This window comes from Pleurodeles waltl, chromosome 2_1, assembly GCF_031143425.1.
Source record: "Pleurodeles waltl isolate 20211129_DDA chromosome 2_1, aPleWal1.hap1.20221129, whole genome shotgun sequence".
NCBI classification, from domain to species: Eukaryota; Metazoa; Chordata; class Amphibia; order Caudata; family Salamandridae; genus Pleurodeles; species Pleurodeles waltl.
In genome coordinates, this window is record NC_090438.1 from 619,724,729 (window position 1) to 619,752,095 (window position 27,367).

The 27,367-nt window shown below is 45.4% G+C and overlaps 1 protein-coding gene across 2 annotated transcripts in view; it reads left to right on the plus strand.

The window, feature by feature from the left end:
* Positions 1-27,367, plus strand: part of CDK13 (cyclin dependent kinase 13) — a 626,606-nt gene that overhangs the window by 416,122 nt on the left and 183,117 nt on the right. For both annotated transcript variants that reach the window (XM_069215885.1, XM_069215880.1), the window contains exon 12: positions 25,816-25,932. In XM_069215885.1, the coding sequence (XP_069071986.1) occupies positions 25,816-25,932 (117 nt within the window). The remainder of the gene's footprint in view (positions 1-25,815; positions 25,933-27,367) is intronic.

Consider the following 27,367-nt stretch of genomic DNA (forward strand, 5'->3'; position numbering starts at 1 on the left):
TTACTCTCTGTACTTTCTCATACCCAAAAAGGACAAAACTCTAATCAGAACGTTAAACACCTACATCAAATCATCACTTTCACATGGTGACATTACAGGACGTAATCCCATTGCTCAAACAGCAAGACTACATGACAACACTAGACCTAAAGGATGCATACTTCCATATACTGATACATCCTTCACACAGAAAGTACCTAAGGTTTGTATTCCAAAGAGTACATTACCAATTCAAGGTGTTGCCATTTGGGATAACAACTGCGCCAAGAGTTTTTACAAAATGCCTGGCAGTGGTAGCTGCGCATATCAGAAGACAGCAAATACACGTGTTCCCATACCTAGACGATTGGCTAATCAAAACCAACACGCAAAAAAGGTGTTCACAACACACAAAGTATGTTATCGACACACTACACAAACTAGGTTTCTCAATCAACTACACAAAGTCGCACACTCAGCCGTGCCAAACACAGCAATACTTAGGGGGCGACAATCGACACAACAAAAGGGGTTGCCACTCCAAGTCCACAAAGGGTACAAGCTTTTCACAAGGTAATACAGGTCATGTATCCAGAACAAAAAATACAGGTCAAGATGGTAATGAAACTACTAGGCATGATGTCCTCATGCATAGCCATTGTCCCAAACGCCGGATTGTACATGCGGCCCTTACAACAGTGCCTAGCATCACAATGGTCACAGGCACAGGGTGAACTTCTAGATCTAGTGTTGATAGACCGCCAAATATACACCTCGCTTCTATGGTGGAGCAACATAAACTTAAACCAAGGGGGGCCTTTCCAAGACCCAGTGCCTCAATACGTAATAACTACGGATGCCTCCATGATAGGATGGGGAGCTCATCTCAATAAACACAGCATCCAGGGACAATGGGACACTCAGCAAAGACAACTTCACATACTGGCAGTATTTCTAGCACTAAAAGCATTTAAACCCATAATAAGTCAGAAACACATCCTTGTCAAAACAGACAACATGACAACGATGTATTATCTAAACAAGGAGTAACACACTCAACTCAGTTGTGTCTTCTAGCACAAAAAATATGGTGTTGGGCAATTCACAACCAAATTCGCCTAATAGTACAGTTTATTCCAGGGATTCAGAATCAGTTAGCAGACAATCTTTCTCAGGATCATCAACAGGAATGGGAGATTCACACCGAAATACTAAACACTTACTTCCAAAGATGGGGAACACCACAAATAGACCTATTTGCAACAAAAGAAAACGCAAAATGCCAAAACTTCGCATCCAGAAACCCACAAGATCAGTCTCAGGGCAATGCGTTATGGATGAGTTGGTGAGGGATATTTGCATACGCTTTTCCCCCTCTCCCACTCCTTCCATATCTAGTAAACAAATTAAGTCAAAACAAACTCCAACTCATACTAATAGCACCAACTTGGGCAAGACAACCTTGGTACACAACACTACTAGTCCTCTCAGTAGTGCCTCATGTCAAACTACCAAACAAACCAGATCTGTTAACTCAACAGATCAGACACCCAAATCCAGCATCGCTGAATCTAGCAATTTGGCTCCTGAAATCTTAGAATTCGGACACTTAGACCTTACACAGGAATGTATGGAGGTCATAAAACAAGCTAGGAAACCAACCACTAGACATTGCTATGCAAATAAGTGGAAAAGATTTGTTTATTATTGCCACAATAATCAAATCTAGCCATTACATGCATCTGCTAAAGACATTGTAAGCTACTTACTACATTGGCAAAATCAAAGCTAGCTTTTTTATCTATTAAAATACATCTTACCGCAATTTCAGCTTATCTGCAAATTACACACTCAACTTCATTATTTAGGATACCAGTCATTAAAGCATTTATGGAAGGCCTAAAGAGAATTATACCACCAAGAACACCACCAATTCCTTCGTGGAACCTCAACATTGTCTTAACTCGCCTCATGGGTCCACCCTTCGAACCTATGCACTCATGTGAAATGCAATACTTAACATGGAAGGTTGCATTCCTAATTGCTATCACATCTCTAAGAAGAGTAAGTGAGATACAAGCATTTACCATACAAGAACCATTTATTCAGATACACAGGCATAAAGTAGTCTTATGAACAAATCCTAAATTCTTACCAAAAGTCATATCACTGTTCCACTTGAACCAAACAGTAGAACTACCAGTGTTCTTTCCACAGCCAGATTCTGTAGCTGAAAGAGCACTACATACATTAGACATCAAAAGAGCGTTAATGTACTACATTGACAGATAAAAAGTAATTCGAAAAACAAAACAATTATTTATTGCTTTCCAAAAACCTCATACAGGAAATCCAATTTCTAAACAAGGCATTGCTAGATGGATAGTTAAGTGCATTCAAACCTGTTATCTTAAAGCAAAAAGAGAACTGCCTATTACACCAAAGGCACACTCAACTAGAAAGAAAGGTGCTACCATGGCCTTTCTAGGAAATATTCCAATGACCGAAATATGTAAGGCAGCTACATGGTCTACGCCTCATACATTTACCAAACACTACTGTGTAGATGTGTTAACGGCACAACAAGCCACAGTAGGTCAAGCAGTACTACGAACATTGTTTCAAACAACTTCAACTCCTGTAGGCTGAACCACCGCTTTTGGGGAGATAACTGCTTACTCGTCTATGCACAGCATGTGTATCTGCAGCTACACATGCCATTGAACGGAAAATGTCACTTACCCAGTGTACATCTGTTCGTGGCATTAGTCGCTGCAGATTCACATGCGCCCACCCGCCTCCCCGGGAGCCTGTAGCTGTTTAGAAGTTGATCTTGAACATTTGTAAATTTGTAAATATATTACTTTAAACTACATTATGTACATACGTATTCACTCCATTGCATGGGCACTATTACTAGCATACACAACTCCTACCTCACCCTCTGCGGGGAAAACAATCTAAGATGGAGTCGACGCCCTTGCGCAATGGAGCCGAAATAGGAGGAGTCCCTCGATCTCGTGACTCGAAAAGACTTCTTTAAAGAAAAACAACTTGTAACACTCCGAGCCCAACACTAGATGGCGGGATGTGCACAGCATGTGAATCTGCAGCGACTAATGCCACGAACAGATGTACACTGGGTAAGTGACATTTTCCATATTGTAGGAAGTTGGCTCTGTATACACTATTTAAAAGTAAGAAATAGTGTGCACAAAGTCCAAGGTTTCCCCTTAGAGGTAAGAATGTGGCAAAATTTGATAATTCTAATGCTCTGTTTTGTGGTAGTGTGGTTGAGCAGTAGGCTTATCAGAGGGTAGTGTTAAGCATTTGTTGTACACACTCAGACTTACTCCAGGCCAATAGGTTTGTATATAGAAAAATATATTTTCTTTATTTTAAGAACCACAGGTTTAAGATTTGAAGTAAACACATAAAATGAAAGGTAATTCACATAGGTAACTTAGGAACTTTGAATAAAAGCAATATCATATACAGTCTTTGTTAAAATGGCAATAAGCTATTTTCAAAGTGGACACGATGCAAAAATCAACAGTTCCTGGGGTAGGTAAGTAAAGGTTAATTTGTGAGGTAAGACAGACACAAGTGTCAGTTCCTGGGCATAGGCAGCCCACCGTTGGGGTTTCAGGGCAACCCCAAAGTTACCACACTAGCAGCTTGGGGCCGGTCAGGTGCAGAGGTCAAAGGGGTGCCCAAAACACTTAGGCACCTATGGAGAACAGGGGTGCTCCGGTTCCCAGTCTGCCAGTAGGTAAGTACCCGTGTGCTCGGGCGGCAGACCAGGGGGGTTTTGTAGAGCACTGGGGTGACACAAGTAGGCACACAAAACACACCCTCAACGGCACGGACGGTTGGGTGCAGTGTGCAAAGCAGGCGTCTGGTTTCAGGTAGAAATCAATGGAGGGACCCGGGGGGGTCACACTAGTGGTGCAGGCAGGCACAGGGGGGGGATTCTCTGGACAGCCACCACCTGGGCTAGCAAGAGGGTTGCCTGGGGGTCACTCCTGCACTGTTACAGGCAGTCTCGGTCAGGGGGAGCCTCTGGATTCTCTATGCAGGTGTCACAGTGGGGAGTCGTCTCTGGATACTCAGTCTCGCAGTCGCTGTGGAATCCTCCCTGTGGTGTTTGTTCTCTGGATCTCGAGCCGGGGGCGTCGGGTGCAGAGTGTGAAGTCTCACGCTTCCTACGGGAAACGTGCAGTCTTTAAAAGTTTCTTCTTTGTTGCAAAGAAGTAGCTGGTTTTGAGCAGAGCCGCTGCTCACAAGAGTTTCTTGGTCCTTTAGTCCAGGGCAGTCCTCTGAGGCTTCAGAGGTCGCTTGTCCCTGTCAGATGCGTTGCTGGTTGTAGGTTTTCGAATCAGGAGACACGCCGGTAGGGCTGGGGCCAAAGCAGTTGTCTTCTGTCTTCTCTGCAGGCTTGTAGGTCAGCAGTCCTTCTTGTTTCTTCCAGTTGCAGGAATCCCATTTCCCAATGGCTACTGTCCTGGAGGGTGGCTACACCCTCTTTGTGTCTCCTCCCTGAGGGGAGGGGGCACATCCCTATTCCTATTGGGGGAATCCTCCAAAATCAAGATGAAGGATTTCTAAAGGCAGGGGTCACCTCAGCTCAGGACACCTTAGGGGCTGTCCTGACTGGTGGGTGACTCCTCATTTTCTCATTATCTCCCCTGGACTTGCTGCCAAAAGTGGGGGCTGTGTCCAGGGTGCGGGCAACTCCAATAGCTGGAGTCCCCTGGGGCATTGTAACACGAAGCCTGAGCCTTTGAGGCTCACTGCTAGGTGTTACAGTTTCTGCAGGGGGGAGGTGTTAAGCATCTCCACCCAGTGCAGGCTTTGTTTCTGGACTCGGAGCACAAAAGGCTCTCACCCAGGGGGTCAGACACTCATCTCTCAGCAGCAGGCTGGCACAGACCAGTCAGTCCTGCACTGAAGGATTGGGTAAAATACAGGGGGCATCTCTAAGATGTCCTCTGTGTGCATTTTTTTATAAATCCAACACTGGCATCAGTGTGGGTTTATTATCCTGAGAAGTTTGATACCAAACTTCCCAGTATTCAGTGTAGCCATTATGGAACTGTGGAGTTAGTTTTTGACAAACTCCCAGACCATATACTTAATATGGCCACTGTATACTTACAGGGACTAAGAATAGACTTAGACACTGTAGGGGCATAATGCTCATGCAGCTATGCCCTCACCTGTGGTATAGTGCACCCTGCCTTAGGGCTGTAAGGCTTGCTAGATGGGTGACTTACTTATGCCACAGGCAGCATTTTGTGTCCATGGCATCCTGAGGGGGAAATGCCATGTCGACTTTGCCTTTTCCTCCCCACTAACACACACAATCTACAATGGCAGTGTGCATGTGTTAGGTGGAGGTCCCTTCGGGTGGCACAACATGTGCTGCAGCCCTTAGGGACCTTCCTTGGTCACTGGGCCCTTGGTACCACTGGTACCTTTTACAAGGGACTTACCTGTGTGCCAGGGATGTGCCAGTTGTGGAACAAAGGTACATTTTTAAGTGAAAGAACACTTGTGCTGGGGCCTCGTTAGCAGGGTCCCAGCACACTTCTCAGTCAAGTCATTATCAATATCAGGCAAAAAGTGTGGGGGGTAACTGCAACAGGGAGCCTTTTTCCTACATATGTGTGTGTGTGTGTGTGTGTGTGTATATGTGTATATATATGTTCGATGGCATCTGTCGCTGGAGATACACATGTTTTGCATAGCTCGCCATCTGGTGTTGGGCCGGAGTGTTACAAGTTGTTTTTCTTCGAAGAAGTCTTTCGAGTCGCGGACCGAGTGACTCCTCCTTTTGTCTCCATTGCGCATGGGCGTCGACTCCATCTTCGATTGTTTTTTTTTTTTCCACAACCGGGTTCGGACGTGTTCCTGTCGCTCCGAGTTTCGGAACGGAAAGTTAGCTATCTATCGGAAGATTACGTCGGTATTGTTGCGTTCGGGATCTGCTTAGATAGAATCGACACCGCATCGAAGTTTGGAGAGCTCCGGTGCCCTTCGGGGTAGCTTTCGATCCCCCGTCGGGGCCTGGTCGGCCCGACCGCGTGTCAGACAACGCAGATGGAACGGACCCCGTTTCGTTTCTGTCCCAAATGCCACAACAAATACCCGTATTCAGACCAACATTTGGTCTGTAACCTGTGCCTGTCGCCTGAGCACAGTGAAGAGACTTGCGAGGCCTGTCGTGCGTTCCGGTCCCGAAAAACACTCCGTGACCGTCGAGCCAGAAGACTTCAGATGGCGTCCACGCCGACAACACACCGAGAGTTCGAGGAACAAGAGGAGGAAGAAGCCTTCTCGATCCACAAATCGGACTCCGAAGAATTCGACGATCAAAGAACTGTGAGTAAGACGTCGAAGGCAACACACAAGAAAAGTGACAAGGCCCAGGGGACGCCACTGCCACCAGGCCATGGCTCGACCCATAAATTCGGTGACCGACCGTCGGCACCGAAAAAGGCCGAAACAGTGCCGAGATCGTCCGACTCCGGTCGAGACACCGGCACGCCGCCTGCTCGGGACCGAGACAGTGCTGCTGAAAGGGATCGACGCCGAGATAGCGGTGCCGAGACGGCTCGACGCCGAGACAGTAACACCGAGGAAGATCGACGCCGAGAGGTTTCGACTACAAAAAAGAAAAAAGTCACCTCGGAGCCGAAAAAGAGTACAGACAGGGTTTCGGTGCCAAAACGAGCCGCAACCGACCCAGTTACCGGTTCCTATTCAGAGGAGCAATCACTGTCCTCTCAGATGCGAAAGCATAGATTTGAGGAAGAGTTGCAATCCACCGAAGTGGACCATGCTCAGAAACGTATTTTCATACAGGAAGGAACAGGGAAAATAAGCACCCTTCCCCCAATTAGAAGGAAAAGGAGACTGGAGTTTCAAACAGACCAAGCACCACAAACAAAAATGGTGAAAAAGGTAACTCCGCCACCCTCTCCTCCACCTGTAACTAACGTTTCACCAGCACAAACTCCATCACATTCCCCGGCTCACACCACCGCGAGCCAAGGTGACCAAGACCAGGACGCTTGGGACTTATACGACGCCCCAGTGTCGGACAACAGTCCAGAGGCGTATCCCACAAAGCCCTCACCACCAGAAGACAGCACGGCTTATTCACAAGTGGTGGCTAGAGCGGCAGAGTTCCACAACGTAAACCTCCACTCAGAACCAGTCGAGGATGACTTCTTATTCAACACCCTCTCCTCCACCCACAGCTCCTACCAAAGCTTGCCTATGCTCCCAGGAATGCTACGGCACGCAAAAAACATCTTCAAGGAGCCGGTCAAGAGTAGGGCAATAACACCAAGGGTGGAAAAGAAATATAATGCGCCTCCTACAGACCCTGTTTTCATCACCTCACAGCTGCCACCAGATTCCGTCGTAGTAGGAGCAGCTCGCAAGAGAGCCAACTCCCACACATCTGGGGATGCACCACCCCCAGATAAAGAGAGCCGCAAGTTCGATGCAGCTGGAAAGAGTCGCAGTACAGGCTGCAAACCAGTGGCGCATCGCTAACTCCCAAGCACTACTTGCGCGTTATGACAGCCCATTGGGACGAGATGCAACACCTCATTGAGCATCTACCCAAGGAAATGCAAAAGAGGGCGAAGCAGGTGGTTGAGGAAGGACAGAACATATCAAATAATCAGATACGCTCCTCTATGGACGCAGCGGACACAGCTGCGAGAACAATTAACACATCTGTGACTATAAGAAGGCACGCATGGCTACGAACGTCTGGTTTTAAACCAGAGATACAGCAGGCAGTGCTCAATATGCCATTCAATGAAAAAGAACTGTTCGGACCAGAGGTGGACACGGCAATTGAGAAACTGAAAAAGGACACTGACCCTGCTAAAGCCATGGGCGCACTCTACTCCCCGCAGAGCAGAGGCACTTATAGCACCTTCCGCAAGACAACCTTTAGAGGGGGGGTTTCGGGGTCAGGCCACACAAGCCAGCACCTCACAGACAACACCGTCCAGCTACCAGGGACAGTATCAGAGGGGAGGCTTTCGGGGCCAATACAGAGGACAATTCCCTAGGAATAGGGGAAGATTTCAAAGCCCCAAAACCCCTACAACCAAGCAGTGACTCAAATGTCACTCATCCCCTCCACACACCACCAGTGGGGGGAAGAATAGGCCAGTATTACCAAGCATGGGAGGAAATAACTACAGACACTTGGGTCTTAGCAATTATCCAACATGGTTATTGCATAGAATTTCTACAAATCCCTCCAAACATACCACCAAGAACACAGAATTTATCAAAACAACATTCAGACCTTCTGGAAACAGAAGGTTCGATGGCATCTGTCGCTGTAGATACGCATGTTCTGCAATAGCTCGCCATCTGGTGTTGGGCCGGAGTGTTACAAGTTGTTTTTCTTCTAAGAAGTCTTTCGAGTCACGGGACCGAGTGACTCCTCCTTTTGTCTCCATTGCGCATGGGCGTCGACTCCATCTTCGATTGTTTTTTTTCCGCCATCGGGTTCGGACGTGTTCCTGTCGCTCCGAGTTTCGGAACAAAAAATTAGCTAATTTCGGAAGATTTTCGTCGGTATTGTTGCGTTCGGGATCGGCGTACTTACATTCAACACCGCATCGAAGATCGAAGAGCTCCGGTGCCCTTCGGGGTAGTTTTTCGATCCTCCGTCGGGGCCTGGTCGGCCCGACCGCGTGCTGAAGAACGCCGATGGAACGGACCCCGTTTCGTTTCTGCCCCAAATGCCACAATAAATACCCCTACACAGACCAACACTTGGTCTGCAACCTGTGCCTGTCACCTGAGCACAGCGAAGACACCTGCGAGGCCTGTCGTGCGTTCCGGTCCCGAAAAACACTCCGAGACCGTCGAGCCAGAAGACTTCAGATGGCGTCCGCACCGACAGCCCAACGGGAGTTCGAGGAACAGGAAGAGGAAGGTACCTTCTCGATCCAAGACTCAGACTCCGAAGGATTCGACGATACACAAACCGTGAGTAAGACGTCGAAAACCACACAGAGAAACATTTACAAGGCCCAGGGGACGCCACTGCCACCAGGCCATGGCTCCACCCATAAATTCGGTGACCGACCGTCGGCACCGAAAAAGGCCCAAACAGTGCCGAGATCGTCCGACTCCGGTCGAGACACCGGCACGCAGCCTTCTCGGGACCGAGAAAGTGCTGGAAACAAGCCTCGACACCGAGATGCCGGTGTGGACACGGCTCGACGCCGAGACAGCGGCACCGAAACAGATCGACGCCGAGAGGTTTCGGCCCCGAAAAGGAAAAAAGTCACCTCGGAGCCGAAAAAACACGCAGACAAAGTTTCGATGCCGAAACAAACTGCAAGCGACCCAGCTTCAGGCTCTCATACAGAAGAGCACTCGCTAACCTCCCAAATGCAGAAGCATAGGTTTGAGGAAGAGCTACAAGCAACTGATGTGGACCATACGCAAAAGCGTATCTTCATTCAGCAGGGGACAGGAAAAATAAGCACCCTTCCCCCCATTAGGAGAAAGAGGAGGTTGGAGTTCCAGACGGAACAAACACCACAACCAAAAGTGGTGAAAAGAGTTACACCACCACCCTCTCCTCCGCCCGTGATTGACGTTTCACCAGCACAAACTCCATCACACTCCCCAGCTCACACCATCATGATCCTTCGTGGAACCTCAATATTGTATTAACGCGACTCTTGGGTCCACCATTCGAACCCATGCACTCTTGTGAAATGCAATACTTAACTTGGAAAGTGGCCTTCCTAATAGCTATCACATCTCTCAGAAGAGTAAGTGAAATACAAGCCTTAACCATACAAGAACCCTTTATACAAATACACAAACATAAAGTGGTTCTACGCACAAATCCCAAATTTTTGCCAAAAGTTAGATCACCGTTCCACTTAAACCAAACTGTGGAACTTTCAGTGTTTTTCCTCAACCAGACCCTGCAGCTGAAAGAGCATTACATACATTAGACATAAAAAGAGCTCTAATGTACTACATTGATAGAACCAAACAGTTTGGCAAAACAAAACAATTGTTTGTAGCTTACCAAAAACCTCATACAGGAAATCCAATATCCAAACAAGGCATTGCAAGATGGTTTGTTAAATGTATTCAAACCTGTTATGTTAAAGCTAAGAGAGAACTGCCTATTACACTGAAGGCACACTCCACTAGAAAGAAAGGCGCCACAATGGCCTTTCTAGGAAATATACCAATGACAGAAATCTGTAAGGCAGCCACATGGTCTACGCCTCATACATTCACTAAACATTACTGCGTGGATGTGTTAACAACACAACAAGCCACAGTAGGACAAGCAGTACTAAGAACATTATTTCAAACAACTTCAACTCCTACAGGCTAAACCACCGCTTTTGGGGAGACAACTGCTTACTAGTCTATGCACAGCATGTGTATCTGCAGCTACACATGCCATCAAACGTAAAATGTCACTCAGTGTACATCTGTTCGTGGCATGAGACGCTGCAGATTCACATGCACCCTCCCACCTCCCCGGGAGCCTGTAGCCATTATAAGTTGATTAAAATTAAACTTGTAAATATAATACTTTTAGTCACATTATGTACATACATATTTACTCCATTGCATGGGCACTATTACTATATACACAACTCCTACCTCACCCTCTGCGGGGAAAACAATCTAAGATGGAGTCGACGCCCATGCCCAATGGAGCCGAAATGGGAGGAGTCCCTCGACCTCGTGACTCAAAAAGACTTCTTCGAAGAAAAACAACTCGTAACACTCCGAGCCCAACACTAGATGGTGGAATATGCACAGCATGTGAATCTGCAGCGTCTCATGCCACGAACAGATGTACACTGGGTAAGTGACATTTTCCATATATATATAAATATATGTTCGATGGCATGTGTAGCTGCAGATTCACATGCTGCGCATTATCCTGCCATCTAGTGTTGGGCTCGGAGTGTTACAAGTTGTTTTTCTTCGAAGAAGTCTTTTCGGGTCAAGAAACCGAGGGACTTCTCCCTTTCTGCTCCATTGCGCATGGGCGTCGACTCCATCTTCGATTGTTTTCTTTCTGCCATCGGGTTCGGACGTGTTCCTCTTCGCTCCGTATTTCGAATCGGGAAAGTTAGCTAATCATCAAAAAATAGACGGTATTGTTTGCACTCGGTACCGGTTTAGTGTTAGGACACCGATAGACGAAGCGCTCCGGCGGCCCTTTGGGGCTTCCACTCTTCAGCAGGGCCTGGTCGGTCCGACCGCATCCATCATCGAAACTCATGGACCAGACCCTCTTCCGCTTCTGCCCGAATTGCCACGCCAAGTATCCTTATACAGACCAACACTTGGTCTGTAATCTGTGTCTATCACCGGAACACAGGGAGGATACTTGCGAGGCATGTCGGGCATTTCGATCGAAAAAGACCCTACGCGATTGAAGAGCCAGAAGACTTCAAATGGCGTCGACACCGGCCGAACAGATCGACGTCTAGTAGGAGGAAAGAATCTCCATTCAAGAATCGGACTAGGACGACTCCGAAAGTGAGCTACCGATGGCACAGCAAAAAACTGAGTAAAACTGCCCCGGCCAAGACTCACTCCAAAATCATAAAGGGCAAGGGGATGCCACTGCCAACAGGCCATGGCTTAACTCGAAAACACAGTGACCAACCATTGGCACCGAAAAAGGCCTCACAACAGCCGAAGACATCCGACTCCGGTCGCGATACCGGCTCCGAACCATCTCGGCACAGAGAGTTCGAAACACCCTTCGGTGTCGAAAAAGGCAGACTTGGGGCCGAAAATAGGCTCCTACACAGAAGAGCACGGACTTTCCAGCCAAATGCAAGAGCACAGATTTGAGCAGGAATTAAGTATGGGAGAACCAGACCATACTCAAAGGAGGCTGCACATCCAGAAAGAGACTGGTAAAATACAAACTTTTCCTCCTATTAAAATGAAAAGAAAGCTAGCATTTCAGGAGTCGGAAATACAGCCAAAGGCGGCACGAGACAAAACACCACCACCAAGGTTTTCGCCACAGCCTTCTCCACTGCATTCACCACAGCTGTCCCCGGTAACAACACCCCCAATGCAGTCACCAACACACACGGGGATGACACAGGATGACCCGGATGCATGGAACTTAAATGATGCACCGGTCTCCGACAACAGTCCCGATTGTTACCCGGCAAGGCTGTCACCTCCAGAGGACAGCACTGCATATATGCAGGTGTTATCAAGGGCAGCTACTTTCCACAATGTAGCAATGCATGTGGAGCCAATAGAAGATGACTTCTTATTTAACACCTTGGCATCCACCCACAGCTCTTATCAAAGTTTGCCAATGCTCCCAGGCATGCTCAAGCACACCAAAGAGGTGTTCCAGGACCCAGTGAAAGATCTATCACGCCTAGGGTGGAGAAAAAATATAAACCTCCCCCAACGGACCCTGTGTTTATAACACAGCAACTGACACCAGATTTGGTGGTCGTGGGTGCGGCCAGAAAGAGGGCAAACTCCTATTCATCAGGAGACGCACCACCGCCTGACAAGGAAAGTCAGAAGTTTGATGCTGCAGGCAAACGGGTGGCAGCACAGGCAGCCAATCAATGGCGGATTGCCAATTCACAGGCTCTACTGGCTCGCTACGACAGGGCTCACTGGGGCGAGATGCAGCATATAATACAGCACTTGCCCAAGGAACACCAGAAACGTGCCCAACAGGTTGTTGAGGAAGGACAAGCAATTTCCAACAACCAAATAAGGTCTGCACTGGACTCGGCAGACACAGCAGCACGGACAGTGAACACTGCAGTAACCATTCGCAGGCATGCATGGTTACGGAGCTCAGGTTTTAAACCGGAAATCCAGCAAGCTGTGTTAAATATGCCGTTTATCCAGGAACAATTGTTTGGGCCGGAGGTGGACACGGCAATCGAGAAACTAAAGAAGGACACAGACACGGCCAAGGCCATGGGCGCGCTCTACTCCCCACAAAGCAGAGGCACTTTTAGAAGACCACAGTTTAGAGGGGGGTTTCGTACCCAAACCCCAGAGCCTTCCACCTCACAAGCCAGACCTACCTATCAGGGGCAGTACCAGAGAGGAGTGTTTCGAGGATCATACAGGGGTGGTCAATTCCCAAAAGCAAGGGGGAAATTCCAAAGCCCTAAAACAACTCAAGCCAAACAGTGACTTCATTGTCACAAACCCCCAACACTTAACACCAGTGTGGGGGAGACTTACTGCATACTACAAAAAACTGGACAAACATAACTACGGACGCATGAGTCCTAGCCATTATCCAACATGGTTATTGCATAGAATTCATAAATTACCCACCAGATGTGCCCCCAAGAGCACACAATACGTCCAAACAACACTTAGACCTGTTACAGCTAGAAAAAGACTTCTTTGAAGAAAAACAACTTGTAACACTCTAAGCCCAACACTAGATGGCAGGATAATGAACAGCATGTGAATCTGCAGCGTCTCATGCCACGAACAGATGTACACTGGGTAAGTGACATTTTCCATATATATATATATTATGTTCGATGGCCTGTGTAGCTGCAGATACACATGCTATGCATAGGTCCTGCCATCTAGTGTTGGGCTCGGAGTGTTACAAGTTGTTTTTCTTCGAAGAAGTGTTTTCGAGTCACGGGATCGAGTGACTCCTCCTCTTCAGCTCCATTGCGCATGGGCATTGACTCCATCTTAGATTGTTTTCTTTCTGCCATCGGGTTTGGATGCATTTCTTTTCGCTCCGGTAGTTTGAGTTGGAAAAGTACTACAAACTCTCTAAATTTGTCGGTATTGTTTCGTATGTGTACCATCTATCATCGACACTTAGGTACCGGCCGATCCAGCTCTTTACTTGCCCTTCGGGGCACCCGCGCCCAACTCTGGCCTCGTCGGCACTACCAAAGCCTCGTCGAAGCCTCATGGACCGGACCCGGTCTCGTTTCTGCCCTCGGTGCCACGCCAAGTTCCCTTATACGGACCAACATCTTGTCTGTCACCTGTGTCTATCTCCAGACCACCTAGAGGATACTTGGAGGCCTGCAGATCCTTCCGCTCGAAGAAGACTATACAAGACTGAAGAGCGCGGAGGTTGGAAATGTCGTCGAAGCACCGACCGTCTCGACATGAAAGAACAGGAGATTATGCACATCTCAGTCTCCGTTCGGGGGTCTGACTCCGAGCAAGAGTCCGACATTGACAGACCAATCACAGCAGGACAGCACGTGAGTACACCTGCCCCTGTCCCATCCAAGGCTTCGGGGACGCCACTGCCAGAAGGCCATGGCTCCACCCGTAAAAAGAGTTCCGGTTACCAAGCAACAACTTCGGCACCGAGAAAGGCCACGCCACCGAAGCCTTCGGACTTGAGCCGAAGCACAGGCTCCGAAATAGTCAAACACCGACCCATCGAGTCGAAGCCTCAAATTCCTCTCGGAGCCGAGGCCAACGTCTACTCCAGGCCTTTCGATGCAGAGGAAACTGGCTTCGGAGCCAAAAAGACCTATATACACAGAGGAGCATGGACTTTCCAAACAAATTAAAGAAAGACATAGATTTTCTGAGGAACTTAAGCAAATGGAGGAATTTGATGAAAGGCAGGCTAGAATTCAAATTCATAAAGACACTAGCAAAATCCTCACTGCACCTCCTCTAAAAACAAACAGGAAGCTGGCCTTTCAACGACATTTGGACACTGATCAGCCACCAGCTAAAGTGCCAACACCCATACAAAAATCTCCACCTCCTCAGTTCTAACCTCACCAGTCTCCTCCTCATTCTCCTCACCTGACTGACTCTCCACCTACTACCCCCACTGCACAGTCTCCAGTACACTCTGCAGATTCACACAAAGATAATGTCGACCCATGGGACCTTTACGATGATCCCATTTCTGACGACAGTCCAGACTGCTATCCATTAAAACTATCAGCCCCAGAGGATAGCACCTCATACACTCCGGTTCTAGCTAGGGAAGCGTCATACCATAACGTAGCCATGCAATCAGAACTGCTTGAGGATGATTTTCTATTTAATACGTTGTCCTCCACTCACACTACGTACCAGTCTCTACCCATGCTTCCTGCATGCTAAAACATGCACATCAGATTTTTTAGGAACCAGTTAAGGCAAGAGTCATCACTCCTAGGGTAGAAAAGAAATATAAGCCGCCCCTTCTGACCCAGCTTTCATTACCCAGCAACTACCTCCAGATTCCGTAGTGGTCAGCGCAGCAAGGAAAAGGGCTAACTCCCAGTCCTCTGGTGATGCACCGCCACCAGACAAAGAAAGCAGGAAATTTGATGCTGCTGGTAAAAGAGTAGCATCACAAGCGGCTAATCAATGGAGAATAGTCAAATCCCAAGCACTACTGGCTAGGTACGATAGGGCCCACTGGAACGAGATGAAAGATATCATCCAACATCTCCCCAAGGATCAACAGAAAAGAGCCCAGCAAATAGTAGAGGAAGGGCAGGCTATTACAAATAATCAAATTAGTTCAGCGTTAGACTCTGCAGACACAGCCGCAAGAGTAATAAATACTGCAGTCACCATTAGAAGACAAGCATGGCTTTGGCTGTCAGGCTTTAAACCCGAAATCCAACAGGCTGTCCTTAACATGCCATTTATTGAAAAACAGCTGTTTGGGACCCATGTTGATACAGCCATTGAAAAAATGAAAAAGGACTCTTGACACTCCTAAAGCCATGGGTGCTCTTTATTTAACACACTACAGATGCTCATTTCGAAAGCCTCAATACAGGGGAGGTTTTAGAGCCCAAACATCTGAGGCATCTACCTCACAATCAAAAGCGTCTTACCAGCCTCAGTACCAAAGAGGGGTGTTCAGAGGAACCTACAGGGGGCAATTCCCCAGAGGTAGGGGAAAATAACAGCCCTCAAAGCAAACCACACACACACAAAGCAGTGACTTGCTCCACATCTTCCCTCACCACACTTCCCCTGTGGGAGGAAGACTGCAAAAGTTCCACACACACTGGTTACCCATCACAACAGACATTTGGGTCTTATCCATTATCCAACATGGTTATTGCATAGAATTCGCACAAATTCCCCCAGATATCCCTCCAAAACCCCCACAAACGCTCCTCCCAACACATTTCAATGTTGCAAACAGAGGTACAATCACTATTACTCAAACAAGCCATAGAGCTTGTACCACATCATCAAATAGGAACAGGGGTTTACTCCCTGTATTTCCTCATTCCCAAAAAAGCAGAACATTGAGACCAATACTAGATCTCAGAACTCTCAATCTTTACATCCTATCAGAACACTTTCACATGGTAACACTACAAGATGTAGTCCCACTGTTACAACAACAAGATTTTATTGCAACACTGGATCTCAAAGATGCGTATTTTCACATACCCATCCATCCAGCGCACAGAAAATATCTCAGGTTCGTAATACAAGGAAAACATTACCAGTTCAGGGTGATACTTTTCGGGATAACAGCTCCCAGAGTATTTACAAAATGCCTTGCCGTAGTCGCGGCCTACATAAGAAGGCAACACATTCATGTCTTTCTGTATCTCGACGACTGGCTAATAAAATCGACAGTCGGACAGTGTCGACACCGTACACGTTATGTAATACAGACTCTACACACACTAGGGTTCTCAATAAACTACCAAACATCTCACTTACAACCAGCGCAAGTTCAGCATTGTTTAGGAGCCACATTAAATACCCAAACAGCACTTGCAAGCCCAAATCCAAAAAGGGTAAACTAATTCCACAATATATTACACAAACTCAGCCAAACCAACAGTACACAGTCAAATCTGTCATGAAACTGCTGGGCATGATGGCGTCATGCATCGACATTGTCCCGAATGCAAGACTAAACATGCAACCCTTACAACAGTACCTTGCAAAACAATGGTTACAGGCACATGGTCAACTTCAAGATCTAGTGTTGATAGACCGCCAAACACACATCTCGCTTCAGTGGTGGAATTCCACAAATTAAAAAAAAAATGGCGGCCATTTCAAGACCCTGTGCCTCATGCCACACTTACGACAGATGCTTCAATGATTGGATGGGGAGCACACCTCAACAATCGCAACAGGCAGGGACAATGGGACAACAAACACAAACAACTGCACATAAACCACTTAGAATTGCTAGGCGTATTTCTAGCACTCAAAGCCTTTCAACCTCTTCTCGTTCACATTCTCATCAAAACAGACAACATGACTAAAATGTACTACCTATACAAACAAGGAGGGACCCACTCATCACAACTTTGTCTTCTAGCACAAAAGATTTGGCATTGGGCAATACACAACAACATTCACCCTGTAGCACCATACATTACAGGGATACACAATCAATTAGCAGATGTTCTCAGCCATCAACAAACGCACGAGTGGGAGATTCGCCTCAGGTACTTCACAAATACTTTCACCAATGGGGAACACCAGACATAGATCTATTCGCCACCAGCGAAAACGCAAAATGCCAAAACTTTGCATCCAGGTTCCTACACACTCTATCCAAGGGCAGTGCTCTATGGATCAACTGGTCAGGGATATTTGCTTATGCTTTTCTCCCTCTCCCGCTAACTCCATTTCTGGTCAACAAACTGCGTCAAACCAAACTAAAACTCATACTTATAGCACCAACGTGGGCATGTCAACCATGGTACACGACATTGTTAGACCCATCACTAGTACCACACATCAAACTGCCAAACAAACCGGATTTGTTGACACAAAACAAACTAACCAGGCATCCAAATACTGCAATACTCAATCTAGCAATTTGGCTCCTGAAGTCTTAGAGTTTGGATATCTACATCTTCCATCAGAATGTATGTATGTAATTAAACAAGCAAGAAAACCCACTACCAGGCAGTGCTATGGAAACATATGGAAAAGGTTTGTCTTTTACTGTCAATCCAAACAAATTACACCTCTTTCTGCATCCGCATAAGACATTGTAGGTTATTTACTTCATATACAAAAAGCAAATTTAGCTTTTTCATCCATTAAAATACATCTCACAGCTATTTCAGCGTATTTACAAAATATACAAAACACGTCTCTATTTAGAGTCCCTGTTATCAGAGCCTTCATGGAAGGGCTAAAACATCATACCACCAAGAACACCACCAGTGCCTTCATGAAATCTCAATATTGTACTCACACGACTCATGGGTCCACCATTTGAACCCATGCATTCGTGTCAGATTCAAAATCTAACGTGGAAAGTAGCATTCCTCGTTGCAGTCACTTCATTACGAAGAGTTAGTGAAATACAAGCATTCACTATTGAACAACCCTTTATACAGGTACACAAACATAAAGTTATACTTCTCACAAACCCAAAATTCCTACCTAAAGTCATCTCACCGTTTCATATAAATCAAACAGTGGAACTTCCAGTCTTCTTCCCACAGCCAGACTCAGTAGCAGAAAGAGCCCGGCATACATTGGACATTAAAAGAGCTCTAATGTATTACATTGACAGAACAAAATCATTTAGGAAAACTGAACAATTATTTGTGGCATTCCAAAAACCACGTACTGGAAATCCCATCTCAAAACAAGGATTAGCTAGATGGATAGTAAAATGCAGCCAAACGTGTTACCTAAAAGCCAAAAGACCGCTATTAGTAACACCAAAAGCACATTCCACGAGGAAAAAAGGTGAAACAATGGCCTTTTTCAGAAACATACTAATGACAGAGATTTGTAGTTGTCAACACCACATACATTTACCAAGCATTACTGTGTAGATGTTAGCAGCACAACAAGCCACAGTTGTACAAGCTGTACTAAGAACACTATTTCAGACAACTTCAACTCCTAGAGGCTGACCACCGCTTATGGGACGAAAACTGCTTTGTAGTCTATGCATAGCATGTGTATCTGCAGCTACACATGCCATCAAACGGAAAATGTCACTTACCCAGTGTACATCTGTTCGTGGCATTTTCCACTGCAGATTAACATGTGCCCACACGCCTCCCCGGGAGCCTGTAGCTATTAAAGTTAAAACAAACATTTGTACATATGTGTATATATATATTTCAATTCCATTTGCATGGACATCTCTTTTCTTTATACTTTATCACTTCTACCTTACCTTCTGCGGGAAAACAATCTAAGATGGAGTCGATGCCCATGCGCAATGGAGCCGAAGAGGAGGAGTCACTCGATCCCGTGACTCGAAAACACTTCTAAGAAAAACAACTTGTAACACTCCCAGCCCAACACTAGATAGCAGGACTAATGCATACCATGTGAATCTGCAGCGTCTCATGCCACGAACAGATGTACACTGGGTAAGTGACATATGTTCGATGGCATGTGTAGCTGCAGATACACATGCTGTGCACTGTTCCTGTTGGGCTTGGAGTGTTACAAGTTGTTTTTCTTCGAAGAAGTCTTTTTGAGTCACAGGACCGAGTGACTCCTCCCTTTCGGATCCATTGCGCATGGACGTCAACTCCATCTTAGATTGTTTTCTTTCCGCCATCGGGTTTGGACGTGTTCCTCTTCGCTCCGGATTTTTGATTCGGGGAAACTTAGAAAAGAATCGAAAATTCGTCGGTATTGTTTACGTTCGGTACTGGTTTAGTTTTATCGTATTCGGGGCTTCTGCTCTTCATCAAATTCTGGTCGGCCCAACCACACCCATCGTCGAACACTAATGGACCGGACCCCCTTACGTTTCTGTCCTAAGTGCCATGCCAAGTATCCTTATACAGACCAGCACCGGGTATGTAACCTGTGTTTGATGCCCGAACACAGAGAGGATACTTGTGAAGCTTGCTGAGCGTTTCGATCCATGAAGACCTTAAGGGATTGACACACTTGCGGCCCTCCAGAATAACTGAATATTTACTTCAGGCTAATGAAAACAAATTGTCGACTTGCAATGGCTACGTGTTTCAACCGTTGCGGTCTTCTTCATCAGCCCAGATCATTACAAAGGCCCCCTCTTCCTTAGAAAATATACCCTTTGTTTCCCTAAATATAGAAAACCGATAAATCTATAAAGGAAATACCATGGAAACCCAAATGAAAATTCTTAATAAATCCAAGTCCTCTACATAATACAGATATCTAAATCAATCATCATATGCATTTTTATAAATTTCAAAATTCTGTTTCCAAGGTACAAGTCTCAAATTTTTTGTTTTTTTAAATCTTTAAAAAAAATATGACAAACTGCATGACACATTGGTCATCACCATTTCTGGCCAAGTGGGCATTTTTTTTAAACTTCTAACATTTATAGTATTTACTAGATACACTCTGTCAAATTCTAATCTTATTTGTGACTATTCTCAGTAGTTCAAGCCAACAATCGAAAGCAAGTCATCAATAATCGAAAAAAAAAAAAACACCAACCAGCCTAACATTAACACGATCCGATCTGTGAGTCCACTGAAAATCAATCATGACACTATTTACATAATATGAGGATTACCCTATATGGACATAAAGTTCCTCATCCTTGTTTAATCCCCACGGATGTCTGCTATTAAGTTGGATTATGTACTCTGATTCCATTCTTCTCAGGATCCGTTCCCTGTCACCTCCTCTTCGGGTTAGCTGTACCCTGTCAATCCCAAAAAATGAAATTTTTTCAATGAGCCTTCACACACTGCACCCAATGCCCCCGGTTCGAGTCCAGGACAACAAACACCGCAGAGAGGACCTCTAGGCGACTCCAACGATGTGGAAACCTTAAGGCGACTGCACCCCCACGGCGAAGCCTGCATAGAGGATCCAAAGGCTCCCCGTGATCACGACTGCCTGGCAACAAAGGAACCCAACGCCTGGATCAAGCACTGCACCTGCAGCCCCCAGGACCGAGAGGAACCACCTATCAGTGCAGGAGTGACCAGCAGGCGGTGGCTGGCCTGAGAAGCCCCCCTGTGCCCTGCCTGCATCACCAGAATGACCCCCTGGTCCTTCCCTTGATTTCTACGGCAAACCCGACACCTACTTTGCACACTGCACCCGGCTGCCCCTGTGCCACTGAGGATGTGTTTTGTGTGCTTGTGTGTCCCCCCAGTGCTCTACAAAAACCCCCCTGGTCTGCTCCCCAAGGACCCAGGTACTTACCTGCTAGCAGACTGGAACCGGAGCACCCCTGTTCTCCATAGGTGCCTATGTGTTTTGGGCCCTCCTTTGACCTCTGCACCTGACCGGCCCTGTGTTGCTGTGGCTTTGGGGTTGCCTTGAACCCCCAACGGTGGGCTGCCTGTGCCCAGGAGACTGAATGTGTAAGTGATTTACTTACCTGAAAAACTAACCCGTACTTAACTCCCCCAGGAACTGTCGATTTTTGCAGTGTCCACTTTTTAAAATAGCTACTTGCCATTCTAACCAAAATTGTGTGTACTACTGTTTTAAATCAGTTCTACACTTACCTGTCTGAAGTACCTTGCATTTTATGTACTTACCTCAAATTTGAATCTTGTGGTTCTAAAAATAAATATATTTTTCTATAGAAAACCTATTGGCCTGGAGTTAAGTCTTTGAGTGTGTGTTCCTCATTTATTGCCTGTGTGTGTACAACAAATGCTTAACACTACCCTCTGATAAGCCTACTGCCCGACCACGCTACCACAAAATAGAGCATTAGTATCATCTAATTTTGCCACTATCAACCTCTAAGGGGAACTATTGGACTCTGTGCACACTATCTCTCACTTTGAGATAGTATATACAGAGCCAACTCCCTAAAGGGGGTCACATCAGCTCTGGTCACCTTAGGGGTGGGCCTGACTGAGAGGGTGACTCCTTGTTTTTCTCATTATCTCACTTGCTGCCAAAGTGGGAGCTGTGTCCATGGGCTGGGCATCTCCGCTAGCTGGTGTGCCCTGGGCCATTATAACATGAAGCCTGAGCCTTTGAGGCTCACTGGTAGGCGTTACAGTTCCTGCAGGGGGGAGATGTGAAGCACCACCACCCAGTGCAGGGTTTGTTTCTGGCCTCAGAGAGCACAAAGGCTCTCACCCCAGGGCTCAGAAGCTCGCGTCTCAGTGGCAGGCTGGCACAGACCAGTCACTCCTGCACTGAAGAATTCAGTAAAATACAAGGGGCATCTCAAAGATGCCCTCTGTGTGCATTTTTTTATAAATCCGGCACTGGCATCAGTGTGGGTTTATTATTCTGGGAAGTTTGATGCCATACTTCCCAGTGTTCAGTGTATTAATTATGGAACTGTTGAGTTAGTTTTGACAAACTCCCAGACCATATACTTAATATGGACACACTGTACTTATAATGTCTAAGAATTTACTTAGACACTGTAGGGGCATATTGCTCATGCAGCTATGCCCTCACCTGTGGTATGGTGCACTCTGCCTTATGGCTTTAAGGCCTGCTAGAGGGGTGACTTACCTATGCCACAGGCAGTATTTTGTGTGCATGGCATCCTGAGGGGGATGCCATGTCGACTTTGCCTTTTTCTCCCCACCAATACACACAATCTGCAATGGCAGTGTGCATGTGTTAGGTGAGGGGTCCCTTAGGGAGGCACAACACATGCTGCAGCCCTTCGGGACCTTCCCTGTCACAGGGCCCTTGGGACCACTGGTACCTTTTACAAGGGACTTATATGTGTGCCAATTGTGGAGACAGTGGTACATTTTTATTGAAAGAACACTGGTGCTGGGGCCGGTTAGCAGGTCCCAGCACACTGTCAAGTCAGCATCAATATCCTGCAAAAGGCGCAGATGGGTGGAGTGGGGGGGAGGGGAGGGGAGGGGTTGTAGCTAGAACAAGGAGCCATTTTCCTACAACCATCAAACAACCTTTCCGCTGGTTCACAAAATACTGCATCATTATGAGATCCTAGATTCATACCCAAGGTCCCTACTGACTTTCACTTAAATGAGCCTGTCATTCTACAATCTTTATTCTTAAACCAGTTAACGTCAGCAGAAGGTTCATCAGTACATTCATTGGACTTATTTAGATGCCGGTTGTTCTCCTCTGATAAAACAAAGGACATAAACTCATCATATAAGCAGTTTGTCTCTTTTTGGACAGCCTGAAAGAGGTTGTTGGCTTTCAGCCTGCACTGTCTTCTGTCACAGCAAGGTTACTCAAGAGTCCACTCAAGGAAAGAGTTATACAGTTTTGAATGTGGCTCTACATGCTGGTAATCCCTTGCAGAGCTCCTGAAAGAGCAGGCACACATTACTGAAGCTCTGTTGCCCAGACTTGGATGCAGAAGCCAATGGAGCAATGAAACAGGAAGTCATCAGAATTCTGTTCCAATAAAGGTGAGCTTGCTTCCCGCTTTTTATTAAGTTATGATGGATTTATACTACTTAATATTATGAATATATATGAAAGACCCAGTGTTGGAGAACAAATGAGTTACTTAACTGTAACTGCAGTTCAACAGCATTGGAATCTGTCATATTCACATGCAGCCCTCTCTCCTCCCCGGTCAGAGGCTATTCATTACATGCTCTTCTCACACTAGTGCTTTGAAATCTGATTTATGGTGGACACTAGGAGAGATGACACTTCCCCCTCATTGGTTGAAGTTCGAGTTGCTTGAAATGAGATGGATGTTCTACTGAACAAACTCTGTTCAGGGCTGTGGCCATTTTAATACGGTTTACTACTATTTTCATATATAAGTATTCCCAGTCTGACATCGGGGAATGATTCAAGCATGTGAATATATGAAAGAATCCTACATTGGAGAAGTGGAATAACAGGTAAGTAACTCATTTATTTTCTGGGCTCAGTTCTTTTTTTCCCATGTTCCCTGGATCCATCCATCCTTCTTTAAATATGCTTGGGCCTTTTTGTTCTAATGTTCTAAAAATGTACTAGCTTTTACCAGCTTAGTTGTCCAGTGAAACATGATCTCTGCTATAATGAGTCAGGAAAGGCAAGGAAAAACCCCTAGCCCCTGCCTGGGCAGGCCTTGAAAAATCATAAAAATGTTACTAGACCTGCAGGTCGAGTGACTTAAATAATATATTCAACCTAACTGTAATGTACTTGACATGTAAACAGGCCTCAAATTGTGTGATCCTAGGTAAAAAGTTTACTGAGTTGCCTTTTTCTTCATTCTCACATATGTTTACACCTTCAGATATGTGAGCCCACATTACTGTAAAACAAAAAACCTATTTTGTTTGTTTAAGTAGACTAAAGCTTGCTGCATGCATCACAGTAATATAGCCCACGTATAGGGGACACATGACTCAAGAATTTTTAGTTTAATAATAGCATTGCCATCGGGGCAGGGGTGCTTCTCAGTTTGGTTAAACCTTCAATTTTAATAAATATTTTACTGAACTGTCATGTGGCAGCATATTGTCATCTACACACAGTAAGTTTCCTAGAAATGTCCAAAAAAACTCTCCACTAACTTGTAGCTTTACTGATAAAACTATATAGTTTATTAGCAATCTGTGAAAATTGGGTTTCAGAAAACATATCCTTTACTCATCAACACATAAAGTATTCTGATATGTTGAATTCTATCAAAGTATTTTTTTCCATCACACAAATATAAACATGGGCATTCACAGCTACTGAAATATATTTTAAAATAATCGCACAGTTGATTTAGTCATTTAAATAATGTGTTAGAAAAAGCCTGACAACCTACATCCTTTTATTTTACACTTAAACAGCAGGTCACACAGTTCACCTTACAAAGTCCTGGAACGTTGCATTCAGAAGGAAAATTAATTGTAAGTCAAACTGACTTTTGACCTCTGTCTCTAAACACAAAGCAAGTGTGACATAAGAACAAGATTTGAAGGCATCTTTTATTGCCCCTCCACTTTTCAACTGAACATAACACCTGTTTTTCGTCAACTCACCAGAAGGGTCGAGTAAGTCTTAAAAATAGCTCGACCTGATCAAGTAAGACCCGCCATAGTGAGTGGTCGAGTAGATTTTTCGAGTCCTGCTGGGGCAGGCTTCCATTTACACTTTCTTGGGAATTTTCCATTTCTAGGTCCTTCCCTTTGGCTTATCCAGGGTGGCAGGCTTCTTTACACTCACCTAATATCAGCTTTGCCTATACAAAGACGACTCAAACCTTGGTTCCAATCTACAGTTGTTAGCTGTTTACTTCAACTAGCTCGGTGCTTTGCGCCTTTCCCTCTTGCTGGACCGGAGTTTGCCTCTGGTGCTGCATCTTGTGCCTGCATTTCTTTCTCTATGCACTGTTAACATTTAGAGTGTCTTCAAGACGATTGAAACATTAGTTTTGTGAAACCAAAATGTTTTAGTAGCGGTGGTTATTAAAACTGCATAAATTGTTAAACATTGTTTTAGTGTGTTTAATACTCGTTTCAAAGCACACATCTAATGCCTGGCCAACACCATGAATGTTCTGTTGGAATATTGCTGCTAGCATTAAAGAGCGATATTTCTGGTGTCTCTTACTAGATACACATTCTGTATTTTCTGATATTGTTTTTTTCCCCATATATTCTGTTTCGGATTTTCTTGCAGGTTAAAATCCAAATTAAAGATGTAGCCTTTTTATCCAGAGTTAATTTTATTTTAATCTTTGAATGAATGGAATGTAAAAGTTTACTTGACGGTTAAGCGAGTTGTCAATGCCTTCAGTATCTTTGCTATTTTTTCAGTGTCTTTGCTATTTTTATTTATTTCATAGATTGGTTAACATTTCTTAATGACATATGTTGTTGATTGTGCAACGTATTTTTCATTATAGTTTAGTATGATTTCATTTTACACTTAAATTTACACCGGCCTGTTTTACTGTTTCTTTAGTCGTATTTGTGGGAGTCCTTGTCCTGCAGTTTGGCCTGATGTCATAAAGCTACCATATTTCAACACCATGAAACCAAAGAAGCAATACCGCCGAAAACTCAGAGAAGAGTTTATTTTGTAAGGATGCTATTTCCATGTTGTATTTATAATTAGTTGTTTTTTATGATCATTATTAGACTGAATTTAAATGTTTGTCCTTTCAGTTGGTTAGTCCTGTATTAAATTATGAACATTTGCATTTCAGTGTTGGGAGGGGTAAATCCGTAAGTACATTTGCCTCACCTTGAGAATAATCCACTGGGACCAGATTGGATCCTAAAGCTTATCACAGCACTGCTTTTATGTGACGGTTAAGGGAGTCGAGCGGCTATGAGCTGAGTTCATTCTGTCCCATAAGTAATGAAGCAGAGCCTAAAAAGATGCCACACGTGCATAGAAGTCACTATTTTCCCGTGCCTGCAGATGCAGACCCAGAACGCCACTCTACTTACTTTGTCATTTGCCCAAAATTTTGCCATTACAATTTTTGCTCAAAAATATGTTCCACTTGAGCAAAGGAACGGAGTCATCTCTGAAGACTACAGGATTTAAACCATGCAGAAACTTTCTCAAACAAATGTCTGTCACTGACTGCCCATTATGCCGATGGCTTGCAGGGCAGCAGCGAAGGAGCTCTTCTGTCTGTCTTGGGCAAGTTTATGTACAGTGCATCAGGTGTGGTTCAGGGTTTTCATTTCTTTTTTCCTCAGTTTGTTTCCAGGTGTTCTTTGGCCTGCGTCTGTTCTGTTTGCCTTCAGGGTTAAGAGGAGATCTTTTCTTGTGATGGAGTCTTGTTCTTTTCTGATGGTGTGTCCTCTTTAGTTCAGTCTGTGTCTCATAATGATGGTGTCCATGCTATGTTGCTTGCATCTGGTGAACGACTCCTGGTTGGATATGATTTGTGGCCAGAAAATGCACAGAATTCTTCTCTGAATATTAGTGTGGAGGGCTGACAGTTTGGTGAGGATGCTTTACGTCATCAGCCGGCATTCTGCTTCATACAAGAGTGTGTACAGAGCACAGCTCTAGTGACACCTCATCTTGATATTGGTGTTGTACTGAGATGACCTCCACATATTGTTTAGCATTCTGAAATAATTTTTGGCCTAGTTAAGTCTGCTCTTGATGTCACTGCCTGTCCCATAATACCTGAGGGAACTGCCTATGTAGGTATACTTTTCGGTCAAGGCTAGGTCCTCTTCATCCACGTTGCTTAGTGAAGGGTTTGAGATGTGCAGTAGCATGACTTCTAATTTCTTCATGTTGATCTTCAGGTTCACTTGCTGAGCCTAGATACTGAGGCAAGATGCATCTTCCTGCATATGCTGGTGTGAGTTAGAGCAAGACCCTTGCTAGGACAGTTAAGGTCCTCCAGTGTAGAGGATAAGGCCCATTTGATGCCTCTTGCTTGGTGTGCTTCTCATCACCCAGTCGATAACTAGTTTGAAGGGCTACGTTGACATCACAAATCCCTGTCTCACACAGGTCTTGACTTCAGTGGGGTGCTCACTAT